At 43.6% G+C, this 16,450-nt stretch overlaps 1 protein-coding gene across 5 annotated transcripts in view; it reads left to right on the plus strand.

Moving 5' to 3' along the window:
* Positions 1–14,879, plus strand: part of mtmr4 (myotubularin related protein 4) — a 51,069-nt gene extending 36,190 nt beyond the window's left edge. For all 5 annotated transcript variants that reach the window (XM_030068550.1, XM_030068551.1, XM_030068552.1 and 2 more), the window contains 15 exons: positions 470–552; positions 2,022–2,188; positions 2,481–2,577; positions 3,848–3,961; positions 4,458–4,657; positions 5,929–6,057; positions 6,659–6,770; positions 7,355–7,550; positions 7,732–7,917; positions 8,710–8,880; positions 9,492–9,646; positions 9,835–11,329; positions 11,488–11,598; positions 11,731–11,819; positions 12,920–14,879. In XM_030068550.1, the coding sequence (XP_029924410.1) occupies positions 470–552; positions 2,022–2,188; positions 2,481–2,577; positions 3,848–3,961; positions 4,458–4,657; positions 5,929–6,057; positions 6,659–6,770; positions 7,355–7,550; positions 7,732–7,917; positions 8,710–8,880; positions 9,492–9,646; positions 9,835–11,329; positions 11,488–11,598; positions 11,731–11,819; positions 12,920–13,097 (3,483 nt within the window). In that variant the 3' untranslated portion in view covers positions 13,098–14,879. The remainder of the gene's footprint in view (positions 1–469; positions 553–2,021; positions 2,189–2,480; positions 2,578–3,847; positions 3,962–4,457; positions 4,658–5,928; positions 6,058–6,658; positions 6,771–7,354; positions 7,551–7,731; positions 7,918–8,709; positions 8,881–9,491; positions 9,647–9,834; positions 11,330–11,487; positions 11,599–11,730; positions 11,820–12,919) is intronic.
* The last annotated feature ends 1,571 nt before the right edge of the window (positions 14,880–16,450 follow it).

Below are 16,450 nucleotides of genomic sequence, written 5' to 3' on the forward strand. Positions count from 1 at the left end.
TTCTTGAAAGAAATTAAGTGAATTCACTCAGGTTAATTCAGTAGACATTGCTACAATACAAACATATGGGTGATTATTTTAACATTGTTTTAATCTCAACACTTTGAATTATTATTTGCCAAGTATGATTCCAAAATCAATTAATTAGCACAAACCAAAACATCTTTTCATAACATAAAAAAATCACTTCAAGTGAGGGTCCAGCGCTTAAAAAGAGTCAACTTGGGAACATGACAGATGAAAAAGTTTGAAAGCCCCTGCTCTAGTCCACAGCATCACTTGTGGAAAGCAGAATAGACAGCCAGCTGGGGTTGTAGCTGTTGGTGGGTTTGCCTTCTGCTAAATAGAAGCTGTCCTGCTTGGTTTCAGTCTGTACTAGACTAGGAGGGTGGTAAGCTCTTAACAGATGTGTCTGCTCTGACCGAGGCCCATCAGCCTGATTGTGTCTGCTCTCTGTCTCCCCCTACAGGTGCCTCTCAGGCTGATAGAGAGTGTGGAGGGCAGAGATATGTTCCAGCTGCATATCATCTGCAAGGACTCTAAAGTTGTCAGGTAAAGAGAAGCACCACACTCACATCATATAAACTCTGCTGACAGATTGGCATTACTGTAAACCAGGGCAAAAGCTTTTACTCAAATAAAGAATGATCGATTCTGACTGGATGGGAAGAGGCCTTTTATATTGCTCAGTGCCTGGCTGTTCTGCATTGATTCGCAATTCAGTATTTCCAATTGTGTTTGTGCACTTCTTTGCACAAACTGCAGTGCAGTGATGTTAAAACTCCGGCGGTCTTCAGGTTCTCTGTCCTTGCCTCCACTCTGAGATTACTTAATTACCTTGGCGATGTTGGATATCACGCCTTGTGTCTTCCCGTTGAACACTCGTGCCTGTGCATGCCTGCATGAAGTAGGTTATAGCCTCCAGTCCGAGACACATAATAGTCTTGACGTTGCTGGAGGTAATATCACAGAGGCCAAGCTACCAACAAAAATGCTTTGTAGTGCAGCAATGGCCTGCTAGTGTTTATCTCACTTTTTTATTTAAAAAAAAAAAAAAAGCAGTATTACTATTTTTTTTAAAGATTTTTTTCATTGCATTATTTGTTCACCAAGAGTTTACAGTTATTTCTCTGATCCTCACATGTTCCTAGGATAACCAAGATATAATCAGCACTGATTTCATTTTCGCAAAGTTGCAAAAAGTGTTGCTCTTTGTGTGCTTTCAGTGAAGAGTTTATATGATACTCCTTGATACCTGTGTTTGGGGTGTAACACCATAACATTAAAATGGCTACATTTTACTGGCAGCAGTGGAAATAACTGGATCATTTCACTTGAATGTGCTCAGATGATATCATTCATAACACCTGACCTGTATGTGCTGGAAACAAGCTTTGTTTTGGGTTTTCAGATTTGCTCCTATCATTTCAGGGTTGTTTTTAGATTATTTTGGGGGGCATTTGATAGTGATAGTAGAGAGACACAGGAAAGACGGGAGAGGATGACATGCAGCAAATGGCCTGAGGTCAGATTCGAACCCAGGACACTGCAGTCTGGACTCATCCTTAACAGGTGGTATGCACTCGAACTGGTGAGCTACTGGGGTGTCCCATCATTTCAGGGTTTTACTGGCCTCTTTATTACTGGCCGTTTTATTTCTAATCAGGCACCAAGAATGTAACTTGCACTAAGCCAGTTTTCAGCAGTTTAAAAGGACCAAGAACAAAGGCGACTTTAATTTAACAAAGCGAACTGAAATCCTCATCTGCTCACACACATCTAAGAAGATCCCAACTCGTGGAATTCAAAGGCTTTTGATTCCCAGTAGCGGATGTGCCAGGGGAAGCTTGGTTCCTCATCATTAACCACCCACTTTATTACCCACTTTGAAAGCTGGGGAAACACTGAACATCTTAATCATTTTGTTTCCCTCCTTTTTCGTCCCATGCCTGAGAACAGGAAGCTATAAATTGTTCGATTCCACTATTCTTCCTAATTTCCACTCATTGATGTCTTCACAGATGCCACTTTGCAACGTTCAAGCAGTGCCAGGAGTGGGTGAAGCGTCTGAACCGGGCCATAGCTCATCCGTCACGGCTGGAGGACCTGTTTGCCCTGGCTTATCATGCCTGGTGTCTCGGAGGCAGCGCCGACGACGAGGACCAGCACGTTCATCTGTGTCGCCCAGGTCTACATTCACACACATGCTCAGCATACAAGACACACACCGAACAACAATGAGGCAGCTAAGATTGAGTGTTTTGTTGATTTCTAAGGTGCATTATGCTAAACTGGGAGGCGATTGAAGTAAGAACAACTCACGAATAAATGAAGGACTAGCATGTATTTTTTTGTCATTTATCTTTTTTTGTGACTTTGGTGTGAAGGGTCTTCACATCAGAGAATTTTGCGTAATGCACCTTTTAAAATCGTGTGTATTTGGATCTCCTTCCATTGTGCTCTCTCTCCTCTGTGTGCAGGTGATCATGTGCGTCAGAGAATGGAAATGGAGGTCAAGAGAATGGGCTTTGACACTCAAAATGCCTGGAGAGTGTCAGACATCAACTCCAACTTCAAGTATGTCACCGGCACATCCTCTTTACTATGAACAGCACAAAACTTCTCTCTGTGCACACAGGAGCCCTGTCACTGTGGGAATGGTTGTTTAGAAAGTGAATGGTGCAGGGCGTCCTGTTGCCTTACATATCATGTAAATGCAACCTTGCGGGAGGGGGAATATTTGTCATCCCCGTCTCTGTTCCCCAGTCCTTCATATGTCTTTACAACAAACTATCTAGCAAAAATGCCAAAGAAGAGAACAGTAGCAATCTTAGAAAGGAAATCGTGAGTGACAGTATTTCAGAGAAGCAGCAGGCAGCTCTGAGAGGGTGTAGAATCATGCAGGACTGGAAACAATGTCACCCCAATGTCACCAAACTGAACAGACTGTCTCAGGGACAGTTTGTGTGCATGCATGCAAATTTCTGTCCTACTCTGTACACACTGTGATGTACTATCTTGCGGGGTCCAAATGTCTAAACAGGATTGGAGTTTAAAGAAAAAAACACAGGAAAGTGGTCATTTGTGTGACGTCTGTTGGGAAACCGAGCTTTGAATTTTTGCCAGTTTGGGCACATAGCATTCAGGGTTAAGGTCAAGCTTTAGTGAAAGAGAACTCCTTGAATGCACACACAAACACAGGTAGACAAGTGTGGGTGTACCTGCGTATGAGGCCTTTGTCTCTCCTTTGCTGTCCGAGTAAATAATTGTGACAATAAGAGGGTAGTCTGCTCTAAGGGCCTAAGAGAGAGCATCCTGCTGAGGGAGACAGACACACAGGACAACTGGCTAATTAAACAAGCTACAGCCTGCTGAGGCCCATGACTCAGCACAGTTAGCTCTCTCTCTCTCTTTTTCACTTGCTCACGCTCTCCTCTCCCTCCTGGACTGTTAAGACAGACCGCAGGTGAATATAGAAAGGAGAGAGCAATCATGGGAAAGGAGGAGACAAGAGACAGATGGAAATAGACAATATCACCCAGAGCAGAGAAGATATATGCTATATGTTTTACAGTTTGAGCTTACATTGTTGACCCAAAAAAGCAGGATGTCTGCGTATGTCTAGGAGTATGTGTTTGCTGCAGCTCAGAGCTCCATTTTGTGAGTCTTAGCACAATAGAAGATCCTCTTCCTTGCGGAATCAGCTGATGTTTGCTTTAATTTACTGGCTGGATAATTGCTGCTGCAACACCACATCAAAGACAAGTCAGCAGTATTTTAAGCAACATTTCCACCCTTGTTTGCTCACCTGTGTGTAAGTCATCTCTCCTGTCCTTCCTGTTCACAGGCTGTGCTCCAGCTACCCCCAGAAGTTGCTGGTCCCGGTTTGGATCACTGACAAGGAGCTGGAGAGTGTGGCTTCCTTCAGGTCCTGGAAAAGGATTCCTGTTGTGGTCTACAGGTCAGTTTAGAGATACACAAGAGACACACAACCTATCATCAATCTCTTTTAATTACAAAAATGAGCATTTTTATTCTTTCTTTTTGAAATGTAACTAAACCCCAAACCCAAATCTTTGTGAAGCCTCACTTTTAATGGTGAAAAGTAGGGTGTGTGGCCTTAGGTGATGTCACCATCCATTTTACTCTGTTGGTGGTGACATCACTTGCCACCAAAAACCAGGAAGCCTAGGAATAACTGTAAATGTAAGGAATCGTCTCTAAGGAAGAAGAAAATGGAGGTATCTGAACACTTGTGAAAAATCCTGTGGTGTCCCTTTGAAAATACATCAGTCATATCAAGATACTTATTATTCAAAGGCACACACGGGGAATGTAAAACTTCAATAAATCCATTTTAACATTACATTCCCTGTACTTTCCTTGGAAGAATAAGTATGTGGAAGACTAGGAACCGTTGTTTTCGGTGTTTGACCAACTGTCCCCTTGAATCCCAGGCACCAGAGGAATGGAGCAGTGATTGCCCGCTGCAGTCAGCCTGAGATTAGCTGGTGGGGCTGGAGGAACACAGAGGACGAGTACCTGGTGACCTCCATCGCCAAGGCCTGTCAGATGGACCCCGGGACCAAGGGCACCTGTGCAGCTCCGGCCTGTCGACCCCGCGGAGAAGGCCCCGACTCCTCAGATAGTGACTTTGGTAAAGAAACAGTCTGATTCACTGTTTGATTCACATCTCGTTTTACACAGTTTGTCAGCTCTGAGGAATGCTTTCAAAATTTAAGAAATGTATTTGTAAAATGTTCCATTTATATCTCTTCTTGTGACTCAGAAGGGAAAAAAAATTCTATTATCTATGGTTTTATGTTAATGATTGTAGCTTATTAATTTTGCTACTTTCAAACTAGACAATTATATTGACGAGAGCTACCAACAGATAATGGAGCTGAACACAATACAAGTGCCGAAGAGTGCACCATTTCCAATTATGCCTGCAGACATTGCAATTGGTCTACATCATAGATACATAGATTACATAGATTGTCATCATTTTAGAGTAGATTAATTAGGCTTAAATCACATCTGTGCTTTTATTTTCTACATTGTTTACACGCTTCCATTTAGAAAGTGAGTTATTGTTTCTGTTTGCCTTTGCCTTCAAATGGCACGATTGCAGTCTTGGGACACTGATGGCACAGATTCTTTGAGTTTACTGAAGGAAAAACAAAATAAGGATCACTGTTTGAGTGGGTGTGTTCCAGCTGCAAAACAGACAGTCAGGTGCTCTTTGGAAAGGGCAAGAGTCATGCAGAGAACTAAACAAACAAGGAGGCATGTCTTTGTGGTGAATGGCCTGATCTTAGAGCTGTCGAGAAGACAAGCTCATAGAAATAAATGACACTGAAGTACGAAACGGCTTCAATTAATTAACACCTTTGAGTTTGCAGCTTTCTTACCTGACTTGGCTTTGTCCTGGAAAAACATATGTCAAGCAGTCCATTCACCTTGGCATTTTTTTAAATGGAGGATAAAAAAACAAAAGTCTTCTTGTTGTGGTTCAATTTAGAGACTAACACCAACGCAGCTCAGCAACATGCTGGAAATAAAGGGGCAGCAATGTTGATTGACTGAGGAGGGTGGGCAGTAGCTCTGTTCCAGTCTTGGTGTACTTACTTGTCTTACTTCATAGTGGCTGTAAGAGTGACGGCTCTACCTAGTGATCATTACCCGATTGAGCAGTGTGGTTGCATCATGAGGAGAGCGCATTGATTTTTTTTTTTTTTTTTTTTTTTTTGGTAGCCAACAAATGAAGTCATTACTGTTTATTATGTCTTTATCACTTGTCTGTTTACTTTTCACTTTCGCACTTTTCCCTCCCTTCTCCCCATCCATTCATCTTTTTTAACTCTGCTTTGCTTGTTACAATAAAATTAATGTTTCTTTCTCCATCCGCCCATCCGTATGTTGCAGATTCCTCTCTCACTGGAGCTCCTGGCTCCGATGACAGCACTGTGCCACAGAAGCTGCTGATCCTAGACGCTCGCTCCTACACTGCTGCAGTGGCCAACAGAGCCAAGGGCGGAGGCTGTGAATGTGAGGGTCAGTGTCTCCCCACATCTGCAGCACACTGCTGTTTATGCCGGTCTCCGCCAAGCCCCTTTACTGTTAGCTTTAATCATGATTAATCCAGCATGATTATTATTAAGATGTAAAAACATACATTGTGAGCAGTTCAGTCAGTGTAAGATGAGATATATGTGACAACACTGAGAAAATTCTCATTTTTCAGTGCTCCTGTGTGTTATGTCTTTGTTAGCTGCACACATTACATGGAGTGTGTGTTCACCTCTGGTACAAGCAGGCACACAAAACATAATGAGAAGTAACTTGATTTCAAGTTTTAACATGACGTGGTGCTTGACAGCTCATAAAAATGCTGAAAAAAGACATTGTTTTAAAGGTGCACTATGTAAACTTGCATTGAAGTGAGGCCCCTTGAGATTTGGCTAACAAAAAAACATGGAATAAGCAAACAATTTGAGGCTTGAGTCTGCATGGTTCTCACAGTCGGCCTGGTCCTTACCTCAGTTAACCACCCATTAAAGTCAAAAATATGCCATATTCTGCAGAGAAAACTCTTTGCACTTTACCCAGCATGCCCTGTCACCATATTCATTGCTGTTTGTTTATTTGAATCTAGAGTACTACCCCAATTGTGAGGTGATGTTCATGGGCATGGCCAACATCCATGCCATTCGAAACAGCTTCCAGGCCCTTAGAGCTGTCTGCAGCCAGATCCCGGATCCAGGAAAGTAAGTCGATATGTTTGACCTTTCTCTCTGAGCGGCTCTAAACTCGTTTGCATTCTCGCCCCTCCTCCTCCTCTTTGACGGCTTCACCCCTCAGTAAGGCTACACCTCACAGAGATGGGAACTCGGCCACAGGCCTGTCGTGTTCCTGCTGGGCTCGCCAGTGGCCTGTCTGCACACACAGTCTGTGTGGCTCAGTGTATATGTGTCTGTTTACATGTATGCTTTCGATGTGCCAGCTATGTGAGTGTTTACTAGTGTGTTTACATCACTCAGTATGTGTCCCCTGCTTGCATGGCTATATGTACACAACAGCTGAAATACCCTTGGACGTCATATCATGTTATTTTGGACCTCGTTGCTCCTGGTATGTAATGACACAAGGAGGCCTCTAGAGATATATAGGTCAGAAGCTCTCCCCCCTCAGCCTCTTAGCCTCAAGGTTACCACAGGTCACTCAGTGTGAGATAACCAGCGCTGTATGGTGTTTTCTAGTTTGTTAAATATCTGTCAAGGCTCTTTCATCAATAGGAAAAGGTTTTCTCTTGTCTTGTAGTAATCTAATCAGTCCACTCCGGTGTGTCTAGCTGGCTGTCAGCACTGGAGAGCACTCGTTGGCTGCAGCACCTGTCCGTCATGCTAAAGGCGGCCACTCTGGTGTGCTCCGCGGTGGAGAGGGACGGCCGTCCTGTCCTGGTGCACTGTTCAGATGGGTGGGACCGGACCCCCCAGATAGTGGCGCTTTCCAAGATCCTGCTCGACCCCTTCTACAGGACGTTAGAGGTCAGTCTGCAATGCCATGTATTTTAGATGTACTTAATTGTGCTTGTCTGAAATAACACCCCGAACATGGTCTGACTGTTTCATGTGTTTTAATATATACAAAATGTTATTATATGCATAGTTTTTGCTCCACTTGAACATTTCCATGTGCCTTCAAAACTGACTGTTGATGCATCCACAGGGTTTTCAGGTGCTGGTGGAGACTGAATGGTTGGACTATGGTCATAAGTTTGGGGACCGATGTGGCCATCAGGAAAACTCAGATGACGTGAGTGAGCAGTGTCCGGTCTTCCTGCAGTGGCTGGACTGTGTTCACCAGCTGCTCAAACAGTTCCCCTGCCTCTTTGAGTTCAACGAGGCCTTCCTGGTAGGTGGTTGGTCTGGTTTATGCATCCTCTCTGTCTTTCTTGAACACCGCTATAGTCTCCCTCTCTCTGATACTGTATTAAGGATGGATACAGTTTCCAGTGACAATTTAAGCAATGAGCCGCAAGAGTGATTAAAGGAACAGTAGAGGCATTGTTTGGCACAAAGTGAAGTCCAAGTGTCCAAAAAAAAAATTTTTTTTTCTTGTACAATGGCTAAGCAACACAGGTACTAGTGCTGATTTTATCTCAGTTTGTTATTATTTTTAAATTATTTTTATTTGTTTATTTAGGGGTTTGTTCCTATACCTGAGAATAGAATGGGTACAAGGTGTTTAGTACAAGGTATTGATTCTTTACTGTACAGGTATAGAGGGTTGCTCTTTACTGCATTACAGTCTGTATATGTGTAGACTGTGTCTATGCAGTCTATGTATAAACTGTGTTGTAACTGTGTTAATGTAATGTGATAAATGTAAATTAAATTTGGTTTGGTATTAGTTGGGGGTCTTCTGTTAGTACAATAATTATTATTTATGTTGACACTGATGTAGTCATAAGTGTGAGTTTGTAATTTATTTTACAACTATCTAACATGCCTCAGCCAGTCAGACCTGAGGACCAGAACTGTACATTTTTTAAGACTGAAGTAAGCTAAATTTGATGTCAGGTGGTAATCTTGAACATGAATCAGCTTTTGTCTTGAATTGGTGTATGCTATAGATACCATAAACAGTGATTGAGAATGCTATTTTAAAAGCCTGACTTGATGTTTTGTCTTGCCCGTGGTGCAGGTCAAGCTGGTGCAGCACACATACTCGTGTCTTTATGGCACCTTCCTGTGTAACAACGCTCGAGAGAGGGAGGCAAGAAACATCTACAAACGCACCTGTTCTGTCTGGTCCCTGCTTCGCACGGGGAACAAGAACTTCCAGAACTTCCTCTACATCCCGAGTCATGACATGGTACCCACCCTCTGTTTTGTGTTCTGTTTATTACAACATTACAAGTTTAGTTGGTCAGTAAGCCACTCCACTGGTGAAGGATGAGGTGCGTTGCTTATTAGGTACCCATTTAAGTTAAATTAGTAGGCATGTCCTTTATCTTCAGTTTCCTTTCATTTCTAATTAGGGCCAAACAGTTAATTTTAATTTTAATCACATTATGGCCAAGTGCACAATACAGATCACAGCAGCTGCAGTTCTTTGATATAGGGCAAATATGTGACAAAATAACATTATACATTCAGTATTGTGGCCCACCTACAAATTGTATTCTCCAGACTTAAGAGAACATGTTTTTTTGCTGTAGAGTGAAAATGAAAATAATGATGCAAAAGTTTTTTTTTACCATATTGTTGAGCTCCAGCTCCGAGCTGTCTTTTGGGTGGAAGGTTGTGAACTAAGGACAAATTTGCTTCAATAAATTGAAGATTGAAGCTGCAGTATAGCTGTTGAACAGTAGTGGTAGGCTGCACCTAGTGATAGTAGTAGGACAGCAGCAATAGTGTAGTAGGCACTGTTATGATTTTATTGACCTTCTGAGATTGACCTTCTGTCCTTGTCCTGTCTGTCAGGTGCTGCAGCCGGTGTGCCACACAAGAGCATTACAGCTGTGGACAGCCGTCTACCTTCCCACCTCCTCTCCATGTACAGCTGTAGATGATGCCATGGAGCTCTACCTCCCCCCCAGTGTCGCAGGAGACGAACTCACCTCCCGTTCCCTGGACAGGTACATTTATTTTCTGTAAACCTGTGTAACCGGTATGTGACAGAATATGTGCAAAGCAGAAATTTCTGTATGTAAAATATTTGATTTACTTAGAGCCATGCTGCCATCTAGTGCCACAAGTGGAGAATTGCATCATTTCCATCAATGCAGGTGAAAAGATTTGTTCTTAGTGTGTTTCTAATTTCCAGACTTCCCAAGACCCGCTCCATGGACAACCTGGTGTTGGCGTGTGAGAACGGGGTGCCCCTCACACGTACATCCAGTGACCCCAATCTCAATAAACACTGCCAGGAGGGTCGCTCTGCCCTGGAACCCACACCCACCATGGGAGGAACTGTTGCAGATAACCCTGATGAGGATGTACCCAGCATTGGATTGCACAATGGTGAATCTGAAGTAGAAGCTGTCATTCAATGCCCTGCCTTAACCCAAGAGGCAGATTCAGGTGTAGAAGGCTGTGAAGAGACACTAGAGGAGACCTGTCTCACCACGCAGCCCTTACCCTCACTGCCCCTTCCTCCTGTCCCTCTCAGTAACGATGTCACACTCCCTCACAGTCCCTTCACCACTCCTATCCTCCACCAGGCTTTGCCGCAGAAAACTAACCCTCCACTCCCACCACCACCACCTCCACTGGAGGCCGAGATCCCCTGTAGGACTGCTGAGACTGTTGTGTCGCCCACTCATAAATCAGAGGCATGTTTACCTCTCCCCTGCAACGGCACTCTGCCCGTGGCCAACACCCCCCCCAGGCTCCTTAACGGCCACATCGATGGCCAAGAAAACAGCCACCAAGCATCTGCAGAGCTCCTGGCTCTCAAGCAGCTGACCCCACTTCTTCCCATGGAGGACTCCACAGAAACGCTCACAGATGAAGGAGAACTCCCCCCAGTCCAGCCGTCCAGTGAGAGTAAGGATTTTAGCCAGAATCATTTTCATGAGGAGGAGCAAAGTGAGTCACAGCCCCAAGTTCAACCCCAAAAGGAGAAAGAGATCAGGATAGATGTAGTGAAAGGAAGAGAGTGTGCATTAGCGTTGGCAGCAGCTCCTATACCTGTAGACTGCACCCAGGTAACGGCACGCCATCTGATCTCCCAGAGCCAGCTCTCAGACCTATCCCTGTTTGGTTCCCATTGGGAGAGTGTCCAGGGCCTGGTGCAGTCCGCTTGCAGTAGCGCCAGTCACTGTGGCATCAGCCGAGCTTTGCAACCCAATAGCTATCAGAGTCGTCGGCTGGCCAGCAAGCTGCTGCGTGCCCAAGGCCTGGCTATCGCCAATGGAGCTCAGTGCTGCCACAGGGAAGCTGTTCGTTGCCCCAGCAGCCCCGTGCTGCCAGGATGGCTGTCTGCTATGAAAAGTGCAGGCTACACCGCCCTGTGCGGCCCAACTGCAGCCGCCCTGAACAGCTACTCCATGGCAGGCCATCAGCTGCTGCCAGCATCCCACTCCTCGCCCTCTGCCTCCAGCTCTCCTCCCCCATCCCAGACCCCAGCTTACCTTGACGACGACGGGTTGCCGGTGCCCATGGATGCGGTACAGCAGCGCCTGCGTCAAATCGAGGCAGGATACAAGCAGGAGGTAGAGGTGCTGCGGCAGCAGGTGCGGCAGCTGCAGATGAGGCTGGAGAGTAAGCACTACGGCACCCCGCCCTCTGAGCCAGACATCGACTACGAGGACGACATTGTGAGTAGCGCGTTCTGTGTTGATGCTGGAGTCAAACAGCTGGCTCTAGATGCCTCTTTGCTGTCTGTGTTGTATGTGAATACTTGCTTTGGGTAAGCCTTGGGGTACGTTTTCTCTCCTCCTGTTTTTCTGACCTTCCTGTGCTCTCTTTGTTCCAGACGTGTCTGCGGGAGTCAGACAACAGCAATGAGGAGGACTCTCTGTCGACCCACAGCGAGGACCGCCTCTCTGAGGGCAGCTGGGATCGGGTGGAGCGCAAGGACACAGAGGTCAGCATCCTCCATGAATTGTTTCCAGCAAACCTCATTGCTTCTCTCTCCACTCCCCCTCAAACCCTTTTTCACACCTCGCTCTGGCAGCAAGATGAAGATGTCTTTTTGTGTGTTTGTGTGTGTGTTTAGGTCACGAGGTGGGTGCCCGACCACATGGCGTCTCATTGTTTCAACTGTGACTGTGAGTTCTGGATGGCCAAGAGACGTCACCACTGCAGGTGGGGATTCTGCTCAGATCTATTCAGCAGTGTAATCAATATTATAGACTGAGCAACAGTGTAATCAATATTAAGCTGTGAGCTGTAAGAAGTTATGTGATTGAAAAAAGTGGCGATGAATGTGTGAAACTGCAATTCACTTTTTTTAAGTTAAGCACAGTTTAGATTTAGCTATTGTGTTATTGTTTGGAGACCTTAATTTATGAAGCTAGCCTGCTATTAAATCAAAAAAGAAACTCACTTTTCAGACAATTTTTCAAATTTGATAAGTGATGGTGCACAAATTGACTCTTTACTCTAATGTGGCACTAATTTAAATTATCAGTAAGCTTAAAAACTTTCCACACCAGGATTTTTTTTTTTTTTCATTTTAACTACAAACAATTATTATTTCTCACATAGTCTTAGATTTAAGATGCCTTGATGAAGCACACCACAAGGCCACCTGTACTGAAACTTAACAAGTAAAAATGTGTTTATTCGCAAAGTAATTGGTTGAAGGAAATTTCATGTGTTACAATATCAATAATTTTAAAACTGCAACTGAGCAGATCCTGTACTCATAATCTAATGGTGAATTTTTACTTTCAAATGCCAATTTTGTGAACAAAGCTTTGAATTCTTCACAGCCTGGCAAGTCTCAGTTTCACTGTGTGACAGCAACACTTTGACCCAACTATAAACGGCAATTTTTGTTGTGGCACTTCAAAACTACAAAAAGCATATAAGTAAATCACAAACCAAACATTTAAAAATTGGCTGAAGTGCAAAGCCTTAGTAGAAATGTCAGGAAATGTGAGGAGCTGCCTTTCTTAAGAGAAACTCTGTCTTTGTCAAGCTGAACAAAGAGGAGGGATAAGGATGCAGATTTAAGATTCAAGATTCTTTATTGCCATTTTATGAGAACATATGATGCAGTCTGATCCTTTGATATTATGTCCAGACTGTAATGTTTTGTTTCAGGCTGAAGAAGGTTTTACGTAACTGAAATGTTGCTTTTTTTTGTTTATTTTGTTAATGAATGCATTTGAAGCGTACAGCTGTTTCCTCTCCTTTCTTTCTTTTTCTTTCTTAACCCTTCTTGTGCTCTCCTCCCTCAGGAACTGTGGGAACGTGTTCTGTAAAGACTGCTGTCATCTGAAACTGCCCATCCCAGACCAGCAGCTGTACGATCCAGTGTTGGTGTGCAACGCCTGCCATGACCTGCTCCTGGAGTCCCGCACCCGCGAGATCCGCAGCCAGCAGCTCAAGAAGCCCATCGCCACAGCTTCCAGCTGAGAGAGCCGTCCTGTAGCATGGCCCACCTCGGCTCTGTCCTCACCGTTTTGGACCAATGAGCTGAGCAAACCACTGCAGCCCCAACGTGCTGTGGGGGAAGATGAGGAGGAATTGTTGCTCTTTGAGAAGCTTACTTTCAACATGGAGGTGCAATGTGAGACCGTCTGACTGGCCGAGAAGAGAAAAGGGAAGGTCTGTGAACCGAGGGACTGTGATGAAGGCGGTCACAGCTGAGGGAGGTTTTTCCCGCAGAACGAACCCCTTCTGGTCGAAGACATTTTCAGCCTGGAGTGCTGCAGCGTCCTGCTGCCTCCCCGGGGCTCTGTCCTCTCGTGGTGACCCATCTGAGACGCCCCTCGTCCACCAACCTCAGGGAGGGGCCGCATCTCTAACCTGTCCACCCCAGCAGAGTCACCCACCTTTACTACCAAACACCTATACCCGTCTTCATAGACGCTGTCTCACACTTCAGAGGACAATCTTGTCACCTTCCCACATGCTGGGGACTCCAAAGCCTTTACCTGTTCTACTAGAGGCTTTCAACTTTAAAAGAAAAGAATTGCTGCTACAGTATTTAAAAGTCTAATTTTGTATTCTTATTTTGTGCACTACAAGCTGTTGTGTATTTGAGGGAATTTGAGACCAAACTTGAGAAAAAGGGAGAAATCTGCTGTTTATTTTGCCGTCGCATCTTTTTCTTGGAGCCTGAATGTAATGTGTAATGGGTAACTGGAAGACTGAGTTTATGTTAATGTGCATTTGGTGGGTCGTCTGCGTTGTTCATTGCCGCAGTGTTTTCAAAATTATGTATATGCACAGTCAATGTGGTTCTGTCTTTATCAATGCTTTTCTCAAGTATAGCCATGTTGCAGCAGTAGAAATCCTGAGGAATTTGTACTGACAGAGGGGTCGATGCGATACTGCATTTTGATTGTTTATTTGGAATGTGTGCATGATGTGATTAAGAGGAAGAAAATGCAGAAACATCAAGGCGTCTGGACATAAGAAGTTATCGCCAGGTTACTGTAATTGTCCTCCTCTGACCTCAGAAAAGGTCTTTTGAAGGGACAGTCGGTGTTCTGTAATGGGACAGAAGGAATTTCAGAAAGGTATTTCTGCTGAGATGCTTGTGAATGAATGGCTTAATGTCCACATAAAAGCTTGATGTCCATCTGACTGATGACGCCGCCTCAGATTGTTACCTGGCAGTAACGGCTCCTGGGGAAAGGACTGAACAAAGTGCTCGGAGTTTCTTTCTTTTCCTGTTTAGGGGAGTTCAGCCATGGTCCCCATAATTTGTTCTATTGCGAAAAGCTCTGTGTTTGTGTCTACTGGTTGTTCCTTGAGACAATAGTGCCATATTTTGTTTGTTCTTTTGTCTATTTTTTTAAGCCTTTTTTTGTTCTCATGGATGGCAGCAGGTTTCTAATCAACCACCTCTTGGTGTTTAATGGTACAGATAGCTAGCTGCTTAATAACATGGAGACACCTAAAGATTAAAAAGGGATGGTTCAGTTCAATAACAAGGCTAATGATTTCAGTGGGTGATCCGATAATGTCACTGAATTAGTTAACCTGTGTGGTTCTCCATCATCTAATACTTGGGGTTTTTTCACACGGTGTTCATGAAGTCAAAATCTTTAAGAGGAACGCAGAAATGTAACATATATAGTTATCTGATCTGTAGTGGTGGCTAAAACCTGTCACTTAATGAATTATTGTTGTAAAGAAATGCACTGTAAAAGTTAAATCCCATGGGTTGAAATAAAAGATTATATCATGGATTTGCTCTTCTTTTATTTGATAAAATTTTTTAACAGGGTCCATGCACAGGTCTGGAACATCTGGAAAAGTATGGGAAAATAATACATCAGTCACTTCCAGGATATTTTGAAGAACTGCAGTCTGGAAAATCACAGTGCTTTAGCCAGACCTGATGAACACATGACTATATGTTTTATATAGCAGCAGATTCACTGTCATTTCACACAGTTGTTGTACAGAATAATCGTTAGCTATAGGGTGATGTGGCCAAATCGCTATTATGAGCATAGATGATGTTACAACAATCCACTCAAGAAACTATCACCAAGGAAAGATTATGTAGCTAATGGAGAACATGTTCAATTCTGATTAAAAATATACATATATATATATAATTTCTCTTGCACTGCCTTTCAGTCTGCATGCAACATTCACTGTTGGTGATGAATGTCATCACACTCTAGTAAACCTGAGTGTGATGGACCTCTGGTGAGTTGTAGATTATTCTAAAAGCTGATCTAATGTATTCACCGCCACTCTGTCCTAGTTTTGATACACAACCTCTCTTCATGAAACATAAAGCACTGAGGAGTCGGTAATGTGCTCCAGTTCTGGTGCCTTGAGATCCATCACTGAAGAAGCACTACTGTCTTCCCATGTGGCCACCAGATGGAGCTAATTCACCAAGAAAAACTTGCAATCCAACACTCCAGCCCTTCAACAAATCAAGTGAAGGTAGCATGATTTCACACCATAACTGTAAAGACATTTTAAACACTTTTTTTTTAATCTAAGAGGCAGAATTTCAGAAGCTGATAGTCCATATGGTTGCAATCCTAATCCACATAATAAAGAATATTTACATGTATTCTTGATTTGGTTTCAGAGCTGTCTATTACTGTCTTATATGAAATGCCAAAAACCAGAGGAGGAAGGAGAGATTTTATAATTTGCCAAAACAACTTTTGCTTGTTCTAAGACAGATCTATCTATCTATCTATCTATCTATCTATCTATCTATATTACAGAATAGCTGAAGTTCCCTCTAATGCTAGTTAATAAAGTAATTTCCCTTCTGTCATCTGAAGGTGAGAGGGACATTAGAGGGTGGAAGTGAAACTGCATGCTTTGTAATGCTAAATATAAATTTGCATAATGACCCATAGTGTCATTATCTAGTATTTCATATAGGCTGTCAGCTGTGGTATGGGATGGCACAGTCAGCAGCCAGCTCAGTATGTCGTGATGATGCATGGAGTCGAATGGGCAAAGACCTTAAGATCCTGGTAAAAGTCTTCAAGAGGACCAACACCAACTAATTCATGTTTGGAGAAGGAACGTTTGCCAATGTCCCTCGCTGTGCCTAGATTAATCAATAATTCAAGCAAAGGGCATTCTAGGTTGCCACCGGTGAATAAAAATAAAGGCGACAGCATGAAGTTTCACTGGGAAAGTTCAAGAAAGAGGCACAGATTTTTTGCTAAGCTTTGCACTGACTGGACAAGTTTCTCGGAGTTTCTCAAACGTAACTGGACTGGAAAATACGCTGTTTTTTGAATAAAAAATTTCACCTGATATCCTCTCTTGGA

The sequence above is a fragment of the Myripristis murdjan genome, chromosome 14 (assembly GCF_902150065.1).
Source record: "Myripristis murdjan chromosome 14, fMyrMur1.1, whole genome shotgun sequence".
In the NCBI taxonomy this organism is placed as follows: domain Eukaryota; kingdom Metazoa; phylum Chordata; class Actinopteri; order Holocentriformes; family Holocentridae; genus Myripristis; species Myripristis murdjan.